The sequence below is a fragment of the Capsicum annuum genome, unplaced genomic scaffold (assembly GCF_002878395.1).
Source record: "Capsicum annuum cultivar UCD-10X-F1 unplaced genomic scaffold, UCD10Xv1.1 ctg1491, whole genome shotgun sequence".
Classification (NCBI taxonomy): domain Eukaryota; kingdom Viridiplantae; phylum Streptophyta; class Magnoliopsida; order Solanales; family Solanaceae; genus Capsicum; species Capsicum annuum.
In genome coordinates, this window is record NW_025820326.1 from 732643 (window position 1) to 758678 (window position 26036).

A 26036-nucleotide genomic window follows, 5' to 3' on the forward strand; every position below is an offset into this window, starting at 1 on the left:
GTATTAAAAAAAATAATCCATATATTATATATGATATTATTTAATAAGATTTTAAATTTATATATAATTAATACATATATTAGCTATACAATTCACTTGGTATTATAGAATATATAATTAAAAACTTTCATTCGTATTAGTAATACATGAAATTTAATATCATGAGACTAATATATGTAAAGACGGAAATATTCTTCAAATTCTTTTAAGTATTTTTAAAAATATTTTCTTGATTTTATTTTTTATTTTTGTAATAATAAATTTATTTAAATAAATTAGCTTACAAATTTTTTTATTTAGAGAGAGTTATCTGTTGTAAAATAAAATTCAATATCAATTGATACAATATTTGAAATATGAATTGTTTATTTACCCTAAAATAATTTAAGTGAGGATATAAAAAATTACTTTTAGGAATAAACGATAGAGCTTTGGAAAGAAAATACACAAAAGTATATAATATGTAAGATATATTTATAAACAAACAATACTTTTAAAGAAATACAGTAATAAATATTATTTTTAATACATCAATTAAACACTGAATAAAAAATAAAGCCACTACTACTAATTTTAATATTACTAATAAAATAATTTATTTATTAAGCAAATATCTAAAAATTATTTTTAAATTACAAACTTCAAAAAAAATAATTAAAAATTAGTTAAGTCAAATAATATCACAGGATAAAGTATAACGAAAACATTTGGTGTAATTAAATTCACCGATTTCATCTCTCGTCACATATACCAGTACTAGGTGGCTTAGCCGCACTATGCACGACCCAATATTATTACTTAAAAATTTCACAATATGTGTAATTTTAGAATTTAATTAAAATATTTATTTATTTAGTTGATAATTTAAGTTGTTAATATGACACCCATAAGATTTTGAGAGTCAATCAAATATTTTATATTTTAAAATTTTTTTTAGTTGTTAATTATTGTGATTAATATTTTTTTTTTATGTATTTTTTTGAAATATATAACAAATTTATTTTTGTAGATATTTTAAGTTGTTAACTATGACAATTTATAGTACATTTTATGTAATTTATAAATAATAGATTTTTTTGAATGTATAACAGATTAATTATTTTTTAGACATTTTAAATTGTTAACTATTGTAATTTATGTGAGGAAGACAACTACAGACTAGCAGATAAGGAAGAGATTTAGGCAACTTAATTGACCTACCAGACTCTAAAGTAAAGAAAGGGTACCACTTATTTGAAAACTCGAAACTTGCCGGTTTCCAAGCGAAACTCGGTGCTACTTTAACACAAAGGCCGATGTCCATCATTGAAAGTGGCATCTCTGCTTGCGCACATTGGAGAAAGTGCTCTGCTAATGAAATCGGTCCATTGACACCTATAATTGTTTCAACCAAGGTCGAGCACTCTTCTCTAATTTTTGAATGCACTCTTGCTTTAAGTAGCTACCTACTTGTGGAATAGGGGGGTTCCTTGATATTAAGGTGTTAAGGCGGTCGAAGAAGGCCACAGGTGGAAGCAACCGATGCTTTGATTATTCAATTGACTCCTTGCTGCCAGTCCAGCTTAAAGGACGCCCTCTCATACTTTCTCAGCCGCATGCTAGCATACTAACATATGGTGAGTTAGTTTAAATGCAAGCGTCAAACAATTTAGCTAGGTTAGGGGTTGGTGAAGTCGATATTCGCGAGGAAGAATGCTCTTCATCTCCCCTCGCCGTAATTATCTCTGGAAGTCGCCCCTGCAACCCTTTGACTTCTGCGGGCTACGTTCGAACAAAACGAGAGTAAGGCTTTTTCCACGAGAAAACAGACTGACTACTTGGAGAGTGGCAGTGGGTGGCAAAGTGGCTTTGTTGCCTATTCCATTAGGAACCGCCGATTTCTTGGTACACCACATTCATGCATTTACGATTCATGTGACGGTATTGATACTCTTGAAAGGTGTTTTAAATTATTATGATTTATAATAATTTTTCTTCTATTTCAATTTAAGCAACACTGATATAATTTTGATGTCAATCAAATACCACGATTGAAGCAGTAAAGTAGGCATGTTTTAGATGACTCATAATAACTTAATTAGAAGTGTGCTATAAAAATTCTTATGAAAAAAGTCTAAGAAGACCTCATATAAGATGTCAAATTAATTCAAAATATTATTGAGGTAATTTATTATTTTAAGTCTATTTTATTTTTTTTATTAAATACTCTATTATTAATTTTTTATTATATAGATGACCTCTAATAATTAATTAGGATGATATAGTAAAATTATGATTGAAGCAGACTTGTTATAAATATTTATTTTACTTTTTTTTATTAAATATTATTAATTATTAAATATTATATAATAATAATTATGAATGATATAATAAAATAATAGAGCAAACAGATAGATGACAAGCTGACACGACGAGAGCAGCTCCACTCCCACTTATTATATAGGAGAAAGGTCGATGAATAATTAATTGCCGAATGGAATGGATAAAATCATTTGGTCTCTCCTTTGTCAATATTTCTTTTCTTTTCTGTATTGTAGAAACATTGATTTTGACATTGGTGCGTCATTAGCTACTCTTTGATTTTATTATATTATTTTAAATTAATTATTATAAATTATTTATGTATTAAAAAATTAATAATATTTAATTAAAAAAAGAAATAAATATTTATGAGATGTTTGTTTTAACTGTTTTAATTATAATTTTACTATATAATTCCTAATCAATTATTATTGTTATTTGTGTATTGAAAAAATAATAATATTTAATTAAAAAAATAGATATTTATGACATATTTGCTACAATAGCTTCAATCATAATTTTATCAAATATTGCTTCAAATTAATTATTATGAGTCATCTAAGTATTAAAATAATAATATTTAATAAAAAATAAAATAGACATAAAATGATAAATTAAATCTTGATGTTCTAAATTAAGTTAATGTCCTTCAATTGTGATTTTACTATATCGCCATAATTAATTATTGTAAGTCATTTATGGACTAAAAATTTAATAATATTTAATGAAAAAATAGATATTTATGACATGTCTGCTTTAGCTGCTTCAATTGTAATTTTACTTAATATCGCTACTAATTAATCATTAAGTATTAAAAAATTAGTAATATTTAATAAAAAGATAAAATAGACATAAAATGATAGATTAACTCTTGATGTTTTAAATTAAGTTGACGTAGTATAAGTTATCTAAATATTAAAAATTAATAATATTTTTACTGTGTTATAAGAGGGAGTTAAGCAGCTGAAGTAGGCACGAGGCCGACATACCTACTTGTGTTGCCTGCTTCAATTTCCTCATTAGTAATTTTACTCTATCATCCCTAATTAATTATTATAATTTATTTACGTATTAGAAAATTAATAATATTTAATAAAAATAAGTAAAATAGATATTTCTAACATGTCTGTTTCAGCTGCTTCAATCATAATTTTATTATATCATCCCTAATTAATTATTATATGTTATTTATGTATTAAAAATTTAATAAATATTTAATTTTAAAAAGAGGCATAGACTTTTATGACATGTCTATTTCAACTGCTTCGGCCGTGATTTTACTATATCACCCCTAATCAATTATTATAAGTCATTTATATATTACAAAATTAATAATATTTAATTTTTTTAAAAATAAAAATAAACGATAAACATGTCTGCTACAGCTGCTTCAATAGTAATTTTACTAAAACATCTCTTCTAATTAATTATTATGAGTCATCTAAGTATTAAAATAATAATACTTAATAAAAAATAGACATAAAATGATAAATTGACTCTTGATGTACCTTCAATTGTGATTTTCTATATCACTTCTGAATAATTATTATAAGTCATTTATGTATTAAACTAATAATTTTTAATTAAAAAATAAACATTTATGACGTGTCTGTTTCAGTTGTTTCAACTGTAATTTTACTAAATATTGCTCCTAATTAATTATTTCGAGCCGTTTAAGTATTAAAAAATTAATAATGTTTAATACGAAAGATAAAACAGATATCAATGATAAATTAATTCTTGATGTTTTAAATTAAGTTAATGTATTATATGAGACTCACTTAATTTTTTGCACAAATATTTTTTATAGTAATATTGCTATATCATTTCTAGTTAGAAGTTGTAAGTCATTTAAGACACGTCTGTTTCGCTGCTTCAATCTTCATTTTACTATATCACTTCTAATTAATTATTATGGTCATTTAAGCATTGCGTCACTTAAATTGACATTTGTAATTTATTACCTCACTTATAAAGAATGATAAGCAGGTAGCAGATTGATATGTTTACTTATGTTGCCTACTTAGATATTTCCTTTTATATTTGCTTATTTTACTTTTCATTTTAATCTATTATACATTTGAGAATTACGTAAAATATTATAAATCATAGTAATTAACAACTTAAAATAATTAAAAAGACATAAAAATTTTTGATTGGTTCTCTAAATTTTATTATTGTCATATGAATTTTAGAACAAAAGAAAAAGTACTACAAATCACAATAATTAATAATTTAAAATATTTTTAAAATATATAAAAATTTAATAAACTCTCAAAAATTGTATCAATACCACATAAATTAAGACAGAGGGTATAACATGTATCAATTAAAAATTACGTAAAAAGCATTATAAATCACTATAGTTAATCTAAAAATGTTCTACATGTTGGATCCGTACTAACACGGGCTATATCCCTTCTAGTAACTAAATATTTCCTCCCTTTTTTAATACTAGTTTAGGTGTACACGCCTCGCGCGTGTACCTTACTTTATTGAATTCAAATGTTACACTAAATAGAATATTTATTTAAATAATATAGATGAATACAATAATTAAATTCAACATCTTTTGGAGAATTTATTTAATTAAACCTAACCTTTACAAAAAAAAATTGTCAAAGTCAATCAACATTCATCTACCATCTGTAACCGGAATAAAATAATATGATGATCGAGACATCAAAATAATATAATTAAATCTAACCTTTATACAAAAATTTTCTCAAAGCCATCTGATACTCATCTACCACCTGTAAATTATAACAAAATAAAACAATAATAGAGATATCAATACAATTAAACTTAACATTTACACAAAAAAAAAAAAAATCCTCAAAGTAGAGATATAAAAATAGTACAATTAAACCTAACCTTTACCTAAAAAAATTTTCAAAGCCGATCGACATTCATCTATCGCCTGTCAATTCATCTACGACATGTAAACTACAACAAAATAATACAATAGTGATCACAAATTTTGATCCTAAAGAATGAATTGAATGAAAAACATAGAAGATATATATACACACAGTTGAATTCTATTATGTTGACAAAAACAGTGAAGAAGTTGAGGATTAGAAGATTAAACATTCATCAATCTAGACATGCAACTGAATCAAGTTAGATGATCATAAATCATATTTTCCCAATAAGTAAACCGAATTCTTCTCTAGTTTAACGCGCATCTCAATATTTATAGAAGTATTTCCTCAATAGAATCCTATTTTAAGAGTATTTTTCTATCCTATTTTAAGATTATAATTAATTTATAAATTTAATTAAATAATAATTGAAAAAAATTGGTGAAAAAATGATTTTGTCAAAAGGAAAAACTTTTAATGAAGGGTAAAAAGTTCAGATCATATTTCTAAGGGTCTTCACACTTTTAATATATCATAGATATGTATGCTTTATTTTTTGTGAGTTTATTTGACTAAGTTTTAAAGTTAAATTAATTTAATTTTTTTATAAAAATTTTAAAACTATTTTAAAAATACAATAAATTGCATTTTTTTAAACTTAATTAAGAGATACAGTTTAAAATTTTGATTAAAATTTATATTATTTGACTTTATTAAAAAAAAGCATTTTACAAAGAAATGGGGGTGTAATTGCAAATACGTCATGTGTACGCAAACTATTCAAGGACTTTAAAGAGATGAGCAATAATACCAAAAATTGAGTACATATTTATAACTCAAAAATGTCACTCTCTCCGTTCATTTATACATTTACCTTTTGCTTGGTGAAAGTCAAGTTGATCAAATTTTAAAATTAAATTAAAGTTGATTAATTAAATATTTTAAATTCAAATTTTTAAAAAGAATATAAATTTTTTTTATAAATTATAATAGTTCTTATATTAATATGATTAAAAAATATTTATTTTAAAATATTAATTAAAGTTTATATAGTTCGAGAGGGCGTAAACTTAGACAAATCATTTAACGATTGATTCCTTGGTAGTGCTGAGTGGAGATAACTTAAATATCTATAATTGTAGTTGCCGAATGGGTGGGATAAATCATTCCTCGTTTTAATGATGGCAAATATGAGTAATCTGAGAATTTCTTTTTAATTATTTTTGATAAGAAAAAGGAGGAAACTGTTGGAAAGAAACATAAACTATATTTTTCCACCTAATTTAGTTCAAACATTTATTAATAATTTTAATTTAATTAATAATCAAAATAATTAAATGGGTAAAAATAAAAATATGAGGGTAAAATATTCATGGAAGTGTTGCCTTGCATCTCATTATTTCTCTTCACCATCTTCCATTTCCTTTTCGAACGACAATGCAAACCCTCCCCTCTCCAGAAAAATAAATAAATAGACAATGCGACTTCCCCACATGCTTTCTATGGGAAACTCGAGACTCTTTCATAAATAGAGTTTGAACTTTTTTTTCTGTGGGTGGGGGGTGGGGGGGGGGGGGGGGGGGGGAGGGATCGGTTATGGAGGACAAAAAACGCAACTTTAGAAAACTCAAATCCATCGGACACAACTAACAAGGATATAACAATAGATGTGCGGTTGACGTAACACATAAATGAATACCGAGCTGACAAGTAAATATTTAACTTTAAGTATGTATATTCAGATGTATTAATTTATTTTTATTATATTAATTTAATACTTTAATTTATAAAAAATTATTTAAACAATTTTAAATTTTGTATATTACGCCAAAATTTATATTATGAAATGAAATATATTAGTAGGCGTTTGACTATGAAAATTAATTTTTTAAAAGTTAGAGTTGTGTTTAACCATATTTTTTTTTAGATTTTTGAAAAGTTTTTTTTAAATATAATTTTATACCCTCAATTTTTAGAAACTATCAAAATCACTTAACTGACTAATTTACCTACCAACATACAACCAAATGTGATTATTTGGTTCTTCCTTATTTTTCCTTTTTTGTTGTTTCATATATGATAAAAAAAGTAAATAAATAAACTTTCAAATAGCCTCTTACGTTATGAATGATTCACATTAAAATGGAAGAACTGCAGAGTGTAAAGAAAATTTCTAAAACAAATTCTTATATAAGACGCTTATGAATTTTTTTAAGTGGAAAGACAGTGCTGGTTGGAAATGCATGACATCAATGACATCCACTATGGGTCAGGGTGCTTGTTGCGCATTGGAGAGTTCAATGGTTTTAACAAAAAAGTTAGAGAAAGCAATGAAGTGCAAGCATATTTCTATGGAGAATGCATTTAAAACATATGGAAGTGAAAGATGGAGCCATTTCTTTTCATTAACAGTAATGACAAATTATGTGGGAATTTTTTGTTCAAGCATATTTAGGTTAAGAGTTTTTTTTTTTTTTTTTTGAAAAAATTAACAAAATTGAGGTCATTGTAATGATACAAAAGTTGAAATTCGAATTGGAGAAAAGTAAAAATAATAAAAATTTGTTTTCACTTTTTAAAAAATAAATTGAAATTGTTTTTAAAACTTTCATGGCCAAACACCACAAATTTCATGAAGCAAAATACTTTTTCGAAAAAAGTAAAAATATTTTATGGTCAAAAGGCCTCTTAGCTGTTGGTTGAAATCAAATTGAGGTGTTTAGACATATATTATCAAAATTGAGGTGTTTAGACATATATTATCAAAATTGAAGTGATTACTTATTGGCTCATGTCAAGTTTGATTGTATTATGGGCATAGGGATTTCATCATAACTTACTGGGTGTTTGGATGAGAGTTAGCCTTCTGTTCGGGGTTCAGCCGAACCCCCTTCGACGGAAAAATATACTATTTATATATGATTAAAATTATTTTTTATGTGGTTATAATAGGTGTTGAACCCCATTTGATTAAGTTTTTTTTGAATATGAAACCCCCTTAGTTGAAATTCTAAATTTTCTTTGAATATAAAACACCCTTCTTTGAAATTCTGGCTCCGCCTCTGATGAGAGTAGTCATTTTTATGGATTTTTTTCGGCTCCCACGATTTTTTTGTTAACATATGATCATTTTAAGATGTCACTTGCGAAAATGTAATACTTATTATGTTTTAATTTGTTTGGTCTGTTTTAATCTAATATGTCATGAAATTTTAAAAAATGAAGATTAAATTTTGTGGTTTTTAAAAAATGCTTTAATATATCAAATATTATTTAATTTTGTAATACGTGGGAAATCGAAATTAATGAATTGCTAAAAGGAGGAAGTTCAGGACGAAGACTATTTTGACTTATACACTATAATGAAGACCAGATCAGATAAAAAAAAGAGTAGTATAATGAAAGACTGATCATGTCATTTTCCTTAGCCCCTCAGTCGGTGCTTGTACTGCTACTTTGTCCGATTCTCTTAATAAATGGCCTTTCCATAGTAATCCTCAACCTGTAGATTATTCTGTTTTTTGCACTTTCATAACATCAATAATTGGCTCATAATTACAACAATTACAAGGGGTTAATTATCTACATGTTGTATATTAATGTATTGCGAAGTTCCTTTTTGACAAATCTTGAACAGTGGTCAATTGAATTCAAGATTGGTTACTGTTAAATTTTCAGCCGAAAGAAGACAGAAAGTCAGTACTTGGAAGTCAGTCACCTCATTTTTACTTCTGTGTTTGAGCCCAGAATCTTGTTTGAAGAGTATGAATTGAGTAGACACCTGAAAAATGAAAAATCTTGAACACCCCATTGAAGTGGAGATTGGTTACTGTGAATTTTTCAGCCAAAAGAACACAAGAAAGTCAAGATTTTTGGAGTCTGACACTTTGTTTGAAGTTTACTGCTTCCTCCCAGAATCTTGTTTGGTGAGTACAAGTGGTGGAGACACTGAATAATGAAAAATCTTGAACATCCAATTGAAGTCAATATTGGTTAGTGTGCATTTTTCAGCCAAAAGAACTTCAAAAAGTCGAAGGTATTTTGGAGTCTGACAACTTGTTTGGAGAGTACAAATGGAGGAAGCACTGAAAAATGGGATCTTGGTTTTTACGGTCAATGGAAAAAGATTTGAGCTTCCTAGTGTTGATCCTTCAACTACTTTGCTCGAGTTCTTGCGCACTGAGACTTGCTTCAAAAGTCCCAAGTCAGGCTGTGGTGAAGGTCATACTCCTTCCTATATCCTTGTGTTATATATGCATAGAGGCGGATTTAGAATTTAAACTTGAGAACGTCAACCTGTAAGATTCTTAGCATTTGAACACTTTGACTAATGAAATTATAGAGTTCAAACTTTAATATTTGCTGAAATTTTAGAAGTTTTTCACATGTAAATCTATGTGTACTTTTTGATATTGGTATTTTTGTTGTAATGTGTTGACTCCTTCTGCATTATTTTTCTTTTTTTGCTTTTCTTGAAAAATAGGTATCTCTAAATGTGCATAACACGTTACCCGCTTGCTCTAAAGAGAGTTATGAAAATGTCTAAATGACTAAATTCTCTGTAATGCTACCAATCTATTGCTTTTTCTAGGTGCTGACTTTAAACATCGTCTTATGTATAGAAATCGAGCGGTGCTATACTTGTAGGATTGAAACTATATGACTTGAGTTGAGGGGAAAGGAAAAGAAAAGAGAGAGCAGTATTTATGCTGCTAGGTTCTTTTCTTTGTGCTGCTTGGCCTTCTGATTCTGTACATGGTTTAGTTCTGTAATTTTAAGTGCCTGCTGTTTGTGGAGTCCTTCTGTAGCACATAAATTGGTTATTGTTATTTTGTCCTTTTGTAGTAATTGGATGTTTTCCTTTTATAGGTCACTACTACTTTGTATCTCCTATTCCTTTCCGTTTCTGATTATTAGGAAGCTAGGAGACCCAGTGGTGAAATCTTATGCTTATCTTCTGTATCTATCTATATCTAAAACTTAAAGAATACAAGTTAATGTGAGGTATGCCTTTTTTTTATTCTATTGGTAAGTTTAGGCAAGCTTGAAATTGTATTACTTTGGAAGTCTTTGAAGAAGTTTTCAGCTCACCAACTTGATTTTCTAAAATATCTGATGTTTAATGCGCAAAATGAGAATTTAGTTCGAGAAATAGCTATCAAATTCCTAATTTGAATGGTTGCAGGTGGTTGTGGTGCTTGTGTTGTTCTTCTCTCAAAGTATGATCCCCAGCTTAAACGGGTTGAAGATTTTAGTGTGAGTTCATGCCTTACACTTCTTTGCAGTTTAAATGGTTGCGCAATTACTACAAGTGATGGCCTAGGAAACACCAAGGATGGTTTCCACTCAATTCATGAAAGGTTTGCAGGTTTTCATGCTTCTCAATGTGGATACTGCACTCCAGGAATGTGTATGTCCTTTTTCTCGGCTCTTATCAATGCTGATAAAGCAAACCACACAGATCCTGCACCAGGATTCTCTAAGTTGACTGTATCTGAAGCCGAAAAATCTATAGCAGGGAACCTTTGTCGCTGTACTGGATATCGGCCCATTGCTGATGCCTGCAAGACTTTTGCGGCAGATGTTGATGTAGAGGATTTGGGTCTCAATTCCTTTTGGAAAAAGAAAGATTCCAGGGATATAAAAGTGAGTAAGTTACCTCCCTATAATCCAGGTAAGAAGTTTACTACATTTTCTACATCCTTGAAAAGAGAATCTGCCGCATGTTTGGACTCCAGAAAGTATCCATGGGACACTCCTATTTCTATTGACGAGCTTCGAAGTTTGTTGCACTCCAATTTGGCTGAAAATGGGGCAAGAATTAAGCTGGTTGTTGGTAACACAGGGACAGGATATTACAAGGAAACCCAGCGATATGACCGATACGTTGATTTGAGATATATCCCTGAGCTTTCAGTCATCAGATTAGATCACATGGGAATTGAAGTAGGGGCTGCAGTGACCATCTCTAAACTTATTTCATTTTTGAAGGAGGAAAAAAAAATCAGTTTGAATTCATACGGAAAGCTGGTTAGCCAAAAGTTGGCTCAGCACATGGAGAAGATTGCTTCCCCATTTATTAGAAACTCTGCTAGCATTGGGGGAAATTTGGTTATGGCACAGAGGGACGGTTTTCCTTCCGATATTGCTACATTATTTCTTTGTTTGGGTGCTACTATCTGCATAATGACTAGTCAAGGACATGAAAAACTCACATTTGAGGAGTTCTCAGCAAGGCCACAACTGGACTCGAGGAATGTGCTGCTTAGTCTTTTGTTTCCATTTAAAAAGGAAGGAAGTTCAACCTGTTCTAAGTTTTTGTTTGAAACCTATCGAGCTTCACCACGACCTCTTGGAAATGCTTTGGCATATGTAAATGCTGCTTTCCTAGCCAATGTTTCTTTCCACGGGAATGGGGTCCTGATAAACGATATCCAGTTGGCTTTTGGTGCTTACGGCACAAAACATGCAACAAGAGCCAAAAAAGTAGAGGATTATCTAACTGGGAAGATATTAAGCGTTAATGTATTGTCCGAAGCACTTAAATTAGTCAAACATGTTGTGGTACCTGAAGATGGCACTACTCACCCAGATTACAGGTCAAGCACGGTAGTCAGTTTTCTTTTTGAGTTTCTTTTTTGCTTCACCACTGTTGATCCCATGATGTCTAGTGGTTTGTTAAAGGGAATTACTTTGGTAACGGAGGTTTCAGAAAGTAACAAAGCCGGTTATATTAGTGAAGAGAAACGACAGACTCTATTATCATCTGCTAAGCAGGTTGTGGAATCAAGCAAAGAGTACTATCCAGTGGGTGAACCAATGAAAAAATTTGGAGCCTCCATGCAAGCTTCTGGTCTGTTTTCACCTTTAGCAATTTATTTCCCCTCATGCATCATGTAACCTGAGTTTTATGTCATTTTGAATCCTATTTGTGGCGCTTCTGTAAAAGTTGGTCTGTGATGAGGTAAACTGATTATAGCCCTACATGTATTACCTTTGTATGTATCCTTATACCGTTGCCAACCACCTCCACAACCATCAAACCACCAACCACCACAATCGACAACCTCTATCACCAATCACCTCCACCACCAGCCTTCACCATAGAGCCAACATCACCATCCACCTTTACCACTAGTCACCACCACCAACCTCTACATCACAATTACCATCACCAGCTTTCTTTACCAGTAGTCACACCACCAACCACCTCCACCCCCCACTACCACCATAATTCACCACCACACATCCATCATCTTTTGCCAGCACAACGCAACCACTACTGCATAAGCACCATTTCAGCATCTTTCGTTCAACGACGATCACCACCTGCCATAACCCTACAACTTTCATTGCCAAAAAAAACAACCACCATAATTTTTCAGTGTTCAGATCTAGGTGCAATGTTTTAATATTCAGTTTCAGACATTTTAAACTTTGAAAAAATCAACAGGCGTCTTATTACCTTAGTGAGGAAAAACAATTACAATTGCAGGTGAAGCTGTTTATGTAGATGACATTCCATCACCACCAAACTGCCTACATGGAGCATTTATCTATAGTACAAGACCATTAGCAGGGGTAAAGGGCATCCACTTTGGATCTAATTCAATTCCTGATGGAATTGCTGCCATTATTACTTTTAAAGATATCCCAAGCGGAGGAGCAAATGTAGGATCTAAGACCATTTTTGGTCTCGAACCTTTATTTGCAGATGATCTCGCCCGATATGCTGGTGACCGAATTGCTTTTGTGGTAAGCCCTTGGTTTCAAGAATCTTTTGTTAAAATAGGTTTAGGCAAAATGATTGCTTATATACTTCTCTATAGAGGACATTTTAAACTATTTCTTTTATGGTTAATGTTCTCAAATAACTCAGGTTGCGGAAAGTCAGCGATCTGCAGATGTGGCTGCAAGCATGGCCACTGTTGAATATGACACTGAAAATATAGATTCTCCCATTTTAACCGTTGAGGAAGCCGTTCAGAAATCCAGTTTATTCCAAGTACCAGCATTTGTATATCCAAAACAAGTTGGTGATTTCTCAAAAGGAATGGCTGACGCCGACCACAAGATTCTCTCTGCTGAGGTACTTTGATTAGCTCTCTAGTGATTTCTTTTAAACAAGTTCTTGAAACTCACTTACTAAGAGGTGGGATGTCATATGTTTACCTGTAAAATTTACTAATGGTTCATGATGAAGTGTGTGACCATCTCATTTAAAAGCTTAAGGAGTTGGAATGAGCACATTTTTTTTATTTACTTTTTATGTTTTCAACAGTTCAAATTTATCAGTGGTTGGTCCTGCTAATAATATTTTGCAGTTGAGACTTGGGTCCCAGTACTACTTTTATATGGAGGCACAAACTGCTCTAGCAGTTCCAGATGAAGATAACTGTATGGTTGTCTATGCATCAAGTCAGTGTCCTGAGTATGCAGGTAGTGTAATTGCTAGTTGTCTTGGTGTCCCCGAGCATAACATCCGTGTTGTCACAAGAAGGGTTGGAGGTGGATTTGGAGGCAAGGCAGTGAGAGCAATGCCTGTGAGTATCTGCTACTTCTAATAGAGAGTGAAACTAAATGAAGAAAACATGAATTTTCTGCTTACATGGAAGTTAAGTCAACTCTTTGCTTACACGGGATGGAAAACATAACTTGTAACTTTTTGCACATCAATGATCAGAGGAGACAAACTTTAAATCTATATTTTTTTTAAAAAAGCCTCTTTGTGTCTTCCCAGGTGGGATCAAGTTTGACATGAAATTTTTTTCTTTTATTGAGACCTATAAAATTTCCATGCCCTCTAAACAATGTAATCATAGTAGTGGAGTGATATGTGGAAAACATGGCTAAAGTTTGTGGGAGTCTTCAGTAGTAGGATGAGAAAGAAACTTCATATGCAGCTATCTATATGTTTAGATATAATTAGAACTTAGAAGGTGATACAAGTATCTTGTGGACATTCCAATTCATATATTTTTAAATAAGACGTCGTCTAGGTTCCTTTTTCCATTTTTTGGTTCTGTTGTACTAAACTCTCTTTAGAGGCTTTGTTATTCCATAGCTAAGCATGAACAAAATGTCCTCATTTTTTTTCCCGGTGTCCTCTTTGATAACGTCTTTTATGTTTTCCCAATCATGTATGAAAAATTTCACGACATTGATTAGCTTTGGGGTTTAATTATTTACATGATAGATATAGTGCATGGATCCAGATAAACTATGAAATGACAACGGAAGACATGAATAATCCTGAAATGAGTGCCTACCTCATCTTTCAAGACATAACATTCACTTCCACTCCTCCTTTTATATTTCTCTTTTTTTCTTTCTCCTTCCCTCTTTCTATTGCAACAGCATTTATAGTTCTGCTGTGAAAATCTATACATGATATGTTAGGTCTCCACAGCTTGTGCACTTGCAGCGCTGAAGTTACAATGCCCTGTCAGGATATACGTCAACCGAAAGACCGACATGATAATGGCAGGAGGGAGACACCCCATGAAAATAACATACAGTGTTGGATTCAAGTCAAATGGCAGAATCACCGCCTTACATCTTGATGTATTGGTAAATGCTGGGATCACTGAAGATGTAAGCCCTGTCATACCATCAAACTTTATTGGTGCTCTCAAAAAGTATGATTGGGGTGCCTTATCTTTTGATATTAAAGTATGTAAGACAAATCTTACCAGCAAATCAGCTATGCGTGGCCCTGGGGAGGTGCAAGGATCTTATGTCGCCGAAGCTATAATGGAACATGTAGCAAGTGTACTATCTATGGAGGTGGACTCCATCAGAAAACAAAATATTCACACCTTTGAAAGTCTCAAATTATTCTATGGACATAGTGCAGGAGATATAGGTGATTATACTTTGCCAGATATCATCGATAAGTTGGCCACATCATCAAGTTTTGTCCAAAGAAGTGAGATGATAGAACAATATAACCAAAAAACTATATGGAAGAAAAGGGGCATTTCTCGAGTTCCACTGGTCTATGAATCTACACAACGACCAACGCCTGGAAAAGTAAGCATTCTTTCGGACGGATCAGTGATTGTAGAGGTTGGAGGTATTGAAATTGGCCAGGGTCTATGGACAAAGGTCAAGCAAATGACTGCCTATGGTCTTAGTTTGATTGAAAGTAGTTGGAGTGAAGAGCTTGTGGAGAAAGTACGTGTCATACAAGCAGACACTTTAAGCTTAGTGCAAGGCGGGTTTACTGCTGGAAGTACTACATCTGAATCGAGCTGTGAAGCAGTTAGATTGTGCTGCAAAATATTAGTTGAAAGACTAACGCCTCTGAAGAAGAAATTGCAAGAACAAAATGGTTCTGTTGATTGGACTACTCTGATTTGCCAGGTTTCTCTTTTCTGTTGTGCTTCTCTTTTAACTTCCTTATATTACAATTTTCTATGATATAATCATTCACTGTCCCTTCATGAGGTTATAGTTCATGCTCCAAACAGAATTATAGTTTCTATAGATGACTTCAAACTGAAGCAGTCACAAGGATAGTATATGGTGAAGAACAGACTAAAATTGGAAACATCTGTCAGTATAGTGCTGGGCTTTAATTTTTTAAGACCATAATAAATTAATTTAGACTTGAAAGGGAATGTATGAAATCTAGCTCCTGATCCATTTGTGTGAACGAAATCTCTTAAAACAATAATACATTATGCATATCTAGATATCTCAATTCATCTCAACTGTGACAGTTGAATACTCCATCTTACAAAATGATCATCTAGACACCTCCAAAATTGTCCCGCCAGCGTCGGGTGTCCACGAGACGCAGTGGGGACAAGTTGGAGTGTTTAGTTGCGAGCTGAAATCAAGTTGAGGTGTCTGGATGTGCACTCTCAAAGTTGGAGTGCTTACGTGCTAACTGAAGCTAAGTTTAAGTGTTTGTTTATGTATTATGCCCTCTTTGTGTATGCATCGAATAATATTCAAGTGTTCAAATTCTGATTCTTCCGTACCCCTCTCAGGCACAATTTCAAGCAATAAACTTAGCAGCAAATTCTTATTATGTGCCGGAATCCAGCTCTGTGCAATATCTGAATTATGGTGCTGCTGTCAGCGAGGTAAACTTAATTCTTTTCCCACTCAATCTTGTAGCTCAATGTGGAAACTCTTGTTGTTTCATCTCGTTCTCGAGGATTACATCAATTCTCAATATCCTAATGAGCTCAAAACATTTTACCGGATATTCTAGTTTTTGAAGCATTTAGCAACCATATGGTGCTGTAGCACCTTTTAAAGGAAACTAACAGTAAAGATGTTGGTTTTTGCAGGTGGAGATAGATATCCTGACAGGAGAAACAACAATTTTGCAATCAGATATTATGTATGACTGTGGACAGAGCTTGAACCCAGCTGTTGATATGGGACAGGTCTATCGAAAATTTACTCCCAAGTTTTTGCTTTTATAATGCGGATTTCCTTAAACAATTAAGAAGTATATGACGGTAACTATTGTTCATGACAGTAACTATTGTTCAGTTGAAAGAACCCGTTCTTAATTGTGTTTGCTTATTTTAAATTCATCTTATTCATCTAACCCCTTTTTTTCCGATAGATAGGATTTATTAATAACAAAAAACATTCGTACAAGGTTTGACTTATCTTAGCGCATATATCATTATTTGGTAATGACTTACAACATTAAACTCTCGAAAATTACCTTGTTTTTTCTGTGTAGATATTCTTCATGGTTGGGCATCCTAACTTAGCCAGCATGGACCCGCAATTGTCAATGATGTTCGAATAGTGATTGTTTCCATGTGCATGAAAATTTCCTATTGATCACCTTCTTAATATCAATTTATTTTCTTTCAGATTGAAGGGGCTTTTGTACAGGGGATTGGATTTTTTATGCTCGAAGAATATCTTACGAACACAGATGGATTGGTTGTTTCAGATAGCACTTGGACATATAAGATCCCCACAATGGACACAATACCCAAAAGTTTCAATGTTCAAGTGCTAAACAGCGGACATCACGAGAAACGTGTTCTGTCTTCTAAAGGTACCGTTCTATCTTCATTCCATCAATCAGACAAGATCTCAATTTTCTTTTCATTTGTTTCTTAGTTACTATTATGGTGACTTGTCAGTGAATTCTTCTTGATGATTTTGTGACCATTTTCCATGAATTATGGATAAACTTAATTACTAGAAGAAGGTAAAAAAGAGGACCAAGGCTATTTCCAATTATAGGGATAAAGCAAATCTCACTTTGAGGTTTCCTCAAAATGATACATGTCCATTTGTTTGTGTATATTATTGATTCTACTATTACGACTTTTTGCAGCATCCGGTGAACCGCCACTGCTTTTGGCATCCTCAGTTCATTGTGCAACAAGAGCAGCCATTAAAGCAGCAAGGAAACAGCTTAAACTTTGGGGAAAGCTCGACGGGTCAGTTACAGAATTCTATCTGGAGGTCCCTGCCACTTTGCCTGTAGTGAAAACACAGTGCGGCCTAGATTATGTGGAGAAATACTTGGAAACTTTGCTTGATCTGACATCTAGCTAAAATGCCTGAATTCTAGCATTTGGAGACACTCCGTGGACTGGATCTATGTTAGCTCGAACTCTCTAAAAATGTTGTCGTACCTGTGTCGGATCCTTAAGAAATACACTACTTACGGAATATTCGAGAAGCATCCATCAACATTTGTGAAGAGTCCAACAGAGGCTTGGATCATATGTATAAACAAAGACTTAGCTTGAAAAAGAATTTGGTTTGTTACGATTCCATAAAATAGCATAAGCAAATTTTATATTTTCTTGTATACAAGCCCAGTCATAAATCTACAAGATTTTGTCCATATATACCATATATATAATAAAGCAAAGAAGTTTGCATAATTTTATGACAAGTGGTATATTAAGAACCAGCCACTTAGTATTTTGGCAATAAAAATCTATTTTCTTGGCAACAAAATTTATTTTACTGATTAATTATTTATTTTATATATAGATTTTTAAATTTTCATGTCTATTTTCATATTGTGGTAAAAAATATTGAATGAACACTATTATTTATTTTTATTCTATTATTTCATATTTTCATATTTATTTTCATATTTTCACAATATTTTTATATCGTCATAAAAATAATTATAATTGACTCCTATGAATGAACACTATTTTAAGTATTTATATATTTCAACTCTATATATATAATAAAGCAAAATGTTTGATGAATACTTTTATTTATTTTTATTCTATTATTTCATATTGTGATAAAAAAAATAATTAGAATTGACTCCTATTAATGAACACTATTATAATTATTTATATATTTTATATTGTGGTAAAAAATAATTAAGTTTGACTTCTATTTAATTAGTATATAGATTATTTCATAGATATGTAAAAATTAAAAAAAAAATCGACATAAAAATTTCGTCAATTACTCTTAATTACACTATCATTAGGAGTAATTTCACAATTTGTATTCTAAATATATATTTCAATCAAGCTATAGAAGTAATTTCACAATCTGTATTCCAATTTTCAAATATATATTTCAATCAATCAAGTGATTTAAGAAGATAATCCGTCAATTACTTCTAATTCCACTATCATTAGGAGTAATTTCACAATTTGTATTCCAAATATATATTTCAATCAAGCTATAAGAGTAATTCCACAATCTGTATTCCAATTTTTAAATATATATTGCAATCAAACGATACTTTTAATTCCACAATTTGTATTCCAATTTTCAAATATATATTCCAATCAATCAAGTGATTTAAGAAGATCATACAAATGGTAGATGGATATGATAAGTGAATTGTAGATTTTATTAGTCCCATGAGTGAAAAGTAGATGGCTATGGTTAGTGAATCGTATATACATTAAACAAACCTTTATACTGCCAATCATTACTATATATGGCTATGGTAAGTGCTACTAAATTGTAATACAACTAATCATGATGCAATAATTTTATATGGAAAAGTAATATATTTTCGTCATATATTCTGATCATAGTTGATTCTAACTAATTTTGTAAAAAAAATCATATAATTATAAAAGAAAATGCATATTTAACATAATTATTATTAGTTAAGACAAGTATCATCTTGAGAACTAACTATTTGAATTCTTATAACAAAAAACTATCATTTCATAACAAAAAGTTATTTTGTTGATTATTAACATTCATTTCTATTAGATGAAAACTATTATGATTGTTTAATTATTTCATATTAAGAATAGTAGTTAATTATTTCATATTTATTTTATATTATGATAAAAATAACTAAGTTTTATTTATATTGGATGAAAAATATTAAGAGTTAAGGGACATTAATATCATACATTTATTCAAAATTTTCATATTATGGTATATATAAATCAATTAAGTTTGACTAATATTGAATGAGAACTACAATTACGGAAAGAGAGATAATTATGTAATCAATTAAATATAAAAAATTACAGGAGATGTAGTGCACAAAAATAGAAAATTTTAAGTATTTACTTTTCAACAATTCTATATTTATCAGAATTAAAGCATAATATTTATATTTAAATGATTTATACTTGAGTTGTAGGTTAAGAATTATAAATTGCCAATAAGATTATTAATTCGGATTAATTTTCCTTTATCGATAGGCTTTTTTCAATATGTTAGGTTATTCTATAAAATATTTACTATATTGTGTATAATATTACCATAACAAATAATTTACATGACATAAAATCTCTTTTTTGCCATATTAATGAATTTTAAAAAAATATAAAAGCAAACGATCTATAGTATATTTCAATCAATATCGATTATTTCCTTTTTTAGCTAGAATTTTTTTTGCTAATTCTACCTAAACAATTTATTACTAATTTATTGCTCAAACATGGTAAATTGCTTACAAATTAAAATCTCAATTAATTCTCTTTCATGTAGGGACTCTTTTTCGCAAGTAAACAAACTTGTTCATTTAAATCACAGCCTTTTGTGTGACCAAATTAATTGATCAATTTATTTATTTTTACTTTGTTTAGATTTTTAAGCAAATATTAATATGAAAAAGTTATTTCATATTTTAATTATCACATTAATTATATGAAAGTTTTGATTAGTAGTCAAGCAACATATATTGTAAAATAATATTGTAATTAAGAGTCATTTCTATATAAAAATTTCTATGTAAAATACTATATATATGTGAATTCTAACTCCACAATATCAATCTATGAGATTATCTGAAGAAGAAAGCATAGAAATAAGAACTCGCTCAACTAAGGAGGAGGCTTTATTCAACTCTTAGTTTATTTCCACAGAAGAAAGAAAAGACCATTGTTGTGTACACATACGGTTCTATAGAGAATTAGTTTTGAACTTTTTTATTATTTTCTCTGAATACTATTCACTCACATACTCACTATCATATTCTATAATGATTTAATTATTGTTATATAGTTTCTTCTGCAATTTGTAAAAAAAAAAATTGATACTAATTGCTTGAGGATATGTATTTTGTTTTTTAATTTATTTCTGAGTAGTTGATGATTTCTAGATTATGAACCCAACTGATTTTATTTTCTTATTTAGTCTTGCTATTTTTTTTTTATCTTCCAATTAATAGTTGTATTCTCTTTCCTGTATTTTTCATTACTTCGATTTTGTTTACATGTTTGAAATCTTTGTTATTGGTATGATTATTCATTAAACTTAATTGATACTACTTTGTTTTTCTATATAGTTTTTGGAAGAAATTAAGATACAAAAACCTAACAGAATTACAAATTATTGAGTGTCATTTTGAGAAAATGTGAATTTCCCTATTTGATTTTCAATGAGGTTGTGAATACTTGTCTCTGTGTGTGTGTATTGGTGAAATATTTATATACACATCTATATACATAATAAAGTTATATAGTCTAGCCTAAATTTAAGTCAAGTGGCATCTTGAGAACTATCCTCTTGAATTCTTACAACAAAAAACTATCATTTTATAACAAAAAGCTATTTTATTGATTATTTAAATATTTAATATTATTTCTTATTTTGTATTTTGGTAAAAAATAACTAATATTTATTTCTATTGGGTGTAAGCTATTATGATTTCATACTATTTCATTTAATATTATTTCATATTGTGATTAAAATAAATTAATTTTATCGATGAAAACTATTACGATTGTTTGATTATTTCATATTAAGATTAGTAGTTAATTATGTCATATTATTCTATGTTTTTATTGCTTATTTATTTATTTATTTAATATTATCTCACATTTCATATTGTGGTAAAAATAAATGATTGTTCAATTATTTCATATTAAGATTAGTAGTTAGTTAATTTATGTTTTATCGATTATTTATTTATTTATTTGTTTGTTTATTTATTTATTTATTTATTTATTTATTTATTTATTTCATAGCCTTCATATGTTTAAAAAAAGTTTGTAATATTATTTGTGCAATTACTTGACATATATGAAAAGACATATTGAGTAACTCAATATGACAGGGTAATCAATTACAATCAAGAGATATAATTGGAAAAGAAATATTTTAATTGAGATGAGAAACTTTTAGTATTAATGGAAGGATGTAAAATTTTGAATTCAAATAAAACAAAAATACGAATTTAATTGAAAGACAGTGAAAATTAGATATTACTACTATATTGAGACTAATCCAACTAATTAAACAAATATTGAGACTAATCCAACTAATTAAACAATCTTTGTATGAATTTCACTAATTACATTTTTGTATAATAGAAAATAGTTAATTTCCAATCTTGAAACAAATATTATCAATTGGGGAATATGATAATATAGATGTCACCAATATGGGTTGTGGTGCAGTGGATGGAGCTACTCCACCCTTGACCAGAGGTCGAGGGTTTGACCTTGGGTATGGAGAAAACTCTGTTGGGAGCGCTGCCACCTTAAAAATATAGATGTCATCCCTCAAAATATGCAAACAATATAAATAATAATATTATATTTAAAAAAATTATGATTTCATTATAACTGAGTAAATCAAGAAAGTATTATAAGAAAAATTTGTGAATTAATAATCAGTAAGCAATCAAACAAATTATATGAAAAAAGTTTAATTGACATTTAAAATAAAAAATTTCAACTTTAATTGTAAATAAGTTTGACCTATTTTTGTAAAATAATAAATGAATGAATATAAGAAAATCCGTAATTAGGAAAGAAAATAATTGTTACCTCATTTGAGTAATTAGAAAATTATAAAGATAATTAAATAATCAATTGACTATAGTAAAATCATAATTTTATAAGAAATTTTTGAGAAATAAATCAGTATTGAGAAAAAAATTAATTGTTACCTTTTCAAAATTCTTCCCCAAATTATAAAGGTAACTAATATCAAATTAATATAATCAAACTATAAAAATATGAGAAATTTATGGGATTGAATTTCCGAAATCATAAAGGTAACTAATATCAATTATTTCCGTTTTTGAGTCCTTTATGTAATTGTACATTAATTAAATATAATCAAGATATAAAATTAGGACATATTTATGGTAAGTAGATATTTATAATATTAATAATAATTTTATTTTCATCAAATTAATTAGATTAAATTGATGTAAAAATCCGTTAATATTGAGAATTATTTTAACAGAAAATACATTCAAAGTTACGTAATTGATATACATCACAACAATAGCAAACCCAGTATACTTCCACAAAATGAGGTCTGGGGTAATTGATATACATATATTGGTAAAAAAAAATCAAACATTGACTACTACTTTAGCCATAAATATATTTTTAAATTTACAACATTAAATTTAAGGAACTTGAGTTATATATTATGATTATAAAATTGGTTGTTATTAATTGAAGTTAATTTGTTGATTGCGTAGTCGTATTACAATTATATCGTACATTATTTATTTAATGAAAACACATATAATTAATTAACTTATTTTGTGCAATCTACTATGAACTTATTAATTCAAATGAAATAATTTTTAAATGGTAAGTTTGGACTATAAAAGAACGGAGATTATTTTATTAAAATTTTAAATTAATATGCATTAATCTATTTTAGTGGGGTATTAGTCTTCAACAAGATCTCCACATTTAAATGGAGTAATTGTATGACTTTAGCATCTCTTATGTATTAAAAAAATAGAGACAAAAAAATATAATGCCACAATATTTTTGAATTATTTAATTCATTTATCACGTTTTAAAATACTGTTTATATCAATTCAGTGATGACTATATGAAAAAGTTAAATTTTGAAAAAATGAATATCTTAAATTTTATAATTTAAGTTAATTTGTGTACTAATTTGAAAAAGTTAATTTATAATTTACATTCTATTTTTATTATATGAAAAATTTGACCTTATATGGCTACATATACTAATTCAATAACACAAAAATATTGTCGCACATTTCTTCTCTCTCTCTCTCTCTCTCTCTGTGTGTGTGTGTGTGTCTGTCTCTGTTATTGTTATTGATCATTAGCCTTATTGGTATTTATCAAGTTTTTCATTATTAATATGTAGAAATAAGAATTGTCAATAGTTTGCTAAATATTAATTCAAAATTTTCATAAATTTCAGGCTTTATATATAAAGATTTCGACATAATAAGAATCACACATATTGATGAAAAGTTATCAATATTTCAGAATGCGAGTTCAGCAGCAGTATATATATATGAGAAGGTTGAACAATGTAATCACAATGTAACATAGGTTTGAAACAAGAAAATCATTTGTTGAAAATGATTTGAATTATTTGCAGTGATTCTTCTTTCTTGAGAAAATTAAGTTTGTTAATTTTTTAATCTCTTTATACAAATATAAATTTATAGTATGAATAATATAATTTCTTCATTATATATTATTTTGACGTCTTGCAAAATGATTGATTTTTTTATTTTATTAATCGTTATTCAATATCATATTTTAGTATAGTAAAAGGCCCACATATTGAAGGAGTGTTATCACTAATTAATAATGAGATTTCAAGAAGAAGAAATCTATAATAAGGTCACTATATATTCAAACAATATAGGTTTGAAACAAGAATATTATTTATTAAAAATGATTTTAATTATTCATAGTGTTTTTCTTTCTTGAGAAAATTAAGTTTGTTACCTTAGTGATTTCTTTATCCAAATACAAATTTTCGTAATATAGGCTCACTAAATAATAAATCTATTAATAAAACAAAAAAAAAACATATCAATTTTTTTGACGCGAATGAAAAATAAAAATTTTAAGATCTTACTTGAGATTATTATGATTTATTCGTTTAAAATTTTAAAATTTTTAGAGATAAATTTTATCCCTTTTTTATATTTAGTATTTTATGATTCTATTTTGACTTAAATATGAATGTTATAAATGATATAACTAGAACAATAATATTTTTTCTTTATACTTGGTCTCCTTTCAATATTCGTATATAGGTAAATAGTTTTAACAAATTTAAATTGATTTTGTCTATTTTTTTTTTTCATTTGAACTAATTTATTATGAATTATTTGTTATGAACTATTCAAAAAACTATAATTTATTGGAGATTTTAACTTACATTTCATTAGTTTATGTTGGTTCATCTGGTCAATGAAATATTTTTTTATGCTTTACTATTTGATAAATTTGTAAATCCAAATTATTTTTTTAATTTATCTTTGTTTAATGATTACTTTTACTTAAATATTATCCGCACATCGTGCGGGTATTAATTCTAGTTTATGTTAAAAGTATTATAAATTACATAATTAACAACTTAAAAAATCTAAAAGATATAAAATATTCAGCCGACTCTTAAAATTATATTAGTGTGACGATACTTAAATTGAAATAGAAGAAAAATTATAATTTAAATTTAAATTATTTTAATGATTGATTATTTAAATTATATTTGTGTTATATAAACTGAGACAAGAAAATAAGCTAGCACGGGCCCTTCGATGTCTAATATATATATATATATATAAAATTATGTCAAAGTGTTGTTCAATACACTTGAGATTTCTTGAATTGCAGGGATTCTGTAGGCTTTGTGGTGTCAAAGATTCTTGAATTGCAGGGATTCTGTAGGCTTTGTGGTGTCAAAGATTCGAGAAAATTATAATGTACTCATAAATACTAATCAGCAAAGTCTCTGTTTCATTGTATTTTATTTTTTGCAGTTTATTTTTGATCACTTTAAAATTTCTTGCAAACAAGGACGACATAAGGTAACATTTGACAAGAATTTAACCTTTGTTCCAGCTTTCAGCAGCAGCAGGGCATCCAAAAATAGCCAAATGACTATAATTAGATCCATAATCAGGTGTATGAAGAGCTTGGTATTAGTCGGGATTGCTCATGTACACTGCCACAGCATGTGCATCTATTGTCTTAATTTGTCTACAATACGCATCATATCTAAGGTCCCCTAATGGAAAAAAAATACTAGCGCCATTGGAGGTTCAAGTACGCCTGGAGGTTTATATGCCACTCCTCCCCATTAACGATTGATGCAAAATCATTCAATTCATTAAAAATACGACTAGGCCAAAAATTAACGGTTGTTTGATTTATTGTGAGTGTAAACCGGCCGTCAGTTTCCAAAGGATTCTGCTTGCCAAAGGAAGATCAATTTTAGGTATTATTGAATAACTTTGAAAAAGTGAAAAAAAGTAAACGTTTATTACCTGTGTTATGTAAATAGAATCTTCCCACGCAATGTCATTTCCTCGTTCTGTCACATGAGAATATCAACAAGAAGATACCCAGTGTATTCCCACCTAGTGGGGTCTGGGGAGGGTAGAGTGTACGCAGATTATACCACTACCTCAAGAGAAGTAGAGTGTCACATGAGAATATACATAATCTAAAGGTA

At 29.1% G+C, this 26036-nt stretch overlaps 1 protein-coding gene across 5 annotated transcripts; it reads left to right on the top strand.

Moving 5' to 3' along the window:
• Positions 1–8570: 8570 nt before the first annotated feature.
• LOC107875936 (indole-3-acetaldehyde oxidase) lies at positions 8571–18017 on the top strand. Of its 5 annotated transcripts, XM_047402156.1 has the most exons (11): positions 8572–9463; positions 10351–10421; positions 10534–12018; positions 12661–12920; positions 13045–13254; positions 13490–13708; positions 14565–15530; positions 16163–16258; positions 16469–16567; positions 17013–17202; positions 17488–18017. In XM_047402156.1, exons 3-11 carry the CDS (start codon positions 10572–10574, stop codon positions 17709–17711), a joined length of 3711 nt encoding a protein of 1236 aa, XP_047258112.1. In that variant the 5' UTR covers positions 8572–9463; positions 10351–10421; positions 10534–10571; the 3' UTR covers positions 17712–18017. The 5 variants fall into 5 exon arrangements, with proteins under 5 accessions (XP_016578330.1, XP_047258109.1, XP_047258112.1 ...); XM_016722844.2 differs by having other exon boundaries at positions 8571–9386; positions 10351–12018; XM_047402154.1 differs by having other exon boundaries at positions 10351–12018.
• Positions 18018–26036: the final 8019 nt, after the last annotated feature.

Excerpts from the sequence above, each read along its gene's own strand:
- LOC107875936 (XM_016722844.2), top strand. The coding sequence starts at position 9,239 with ATGGAGGAAGCACTGAAAAATGGGATCTTGGTTTTTACGGTCAATGGA. Across the intron at positions 13,709-14,564 it reads AGGCAGTGAGAGCAATGCCT|GTCTCCACAGCTTGTGCACT; the intron begins GTGAGTATCTGC and ends ATGATATGTTAG. Across the intron at positions 17,203-17,487 it reads ACGTGTTCTGTCTTCTAAAG|CATCCGGTGAACCGCCACTG; the intron begins GTACCGTTCTAT and ends GACTTTTTGCAG.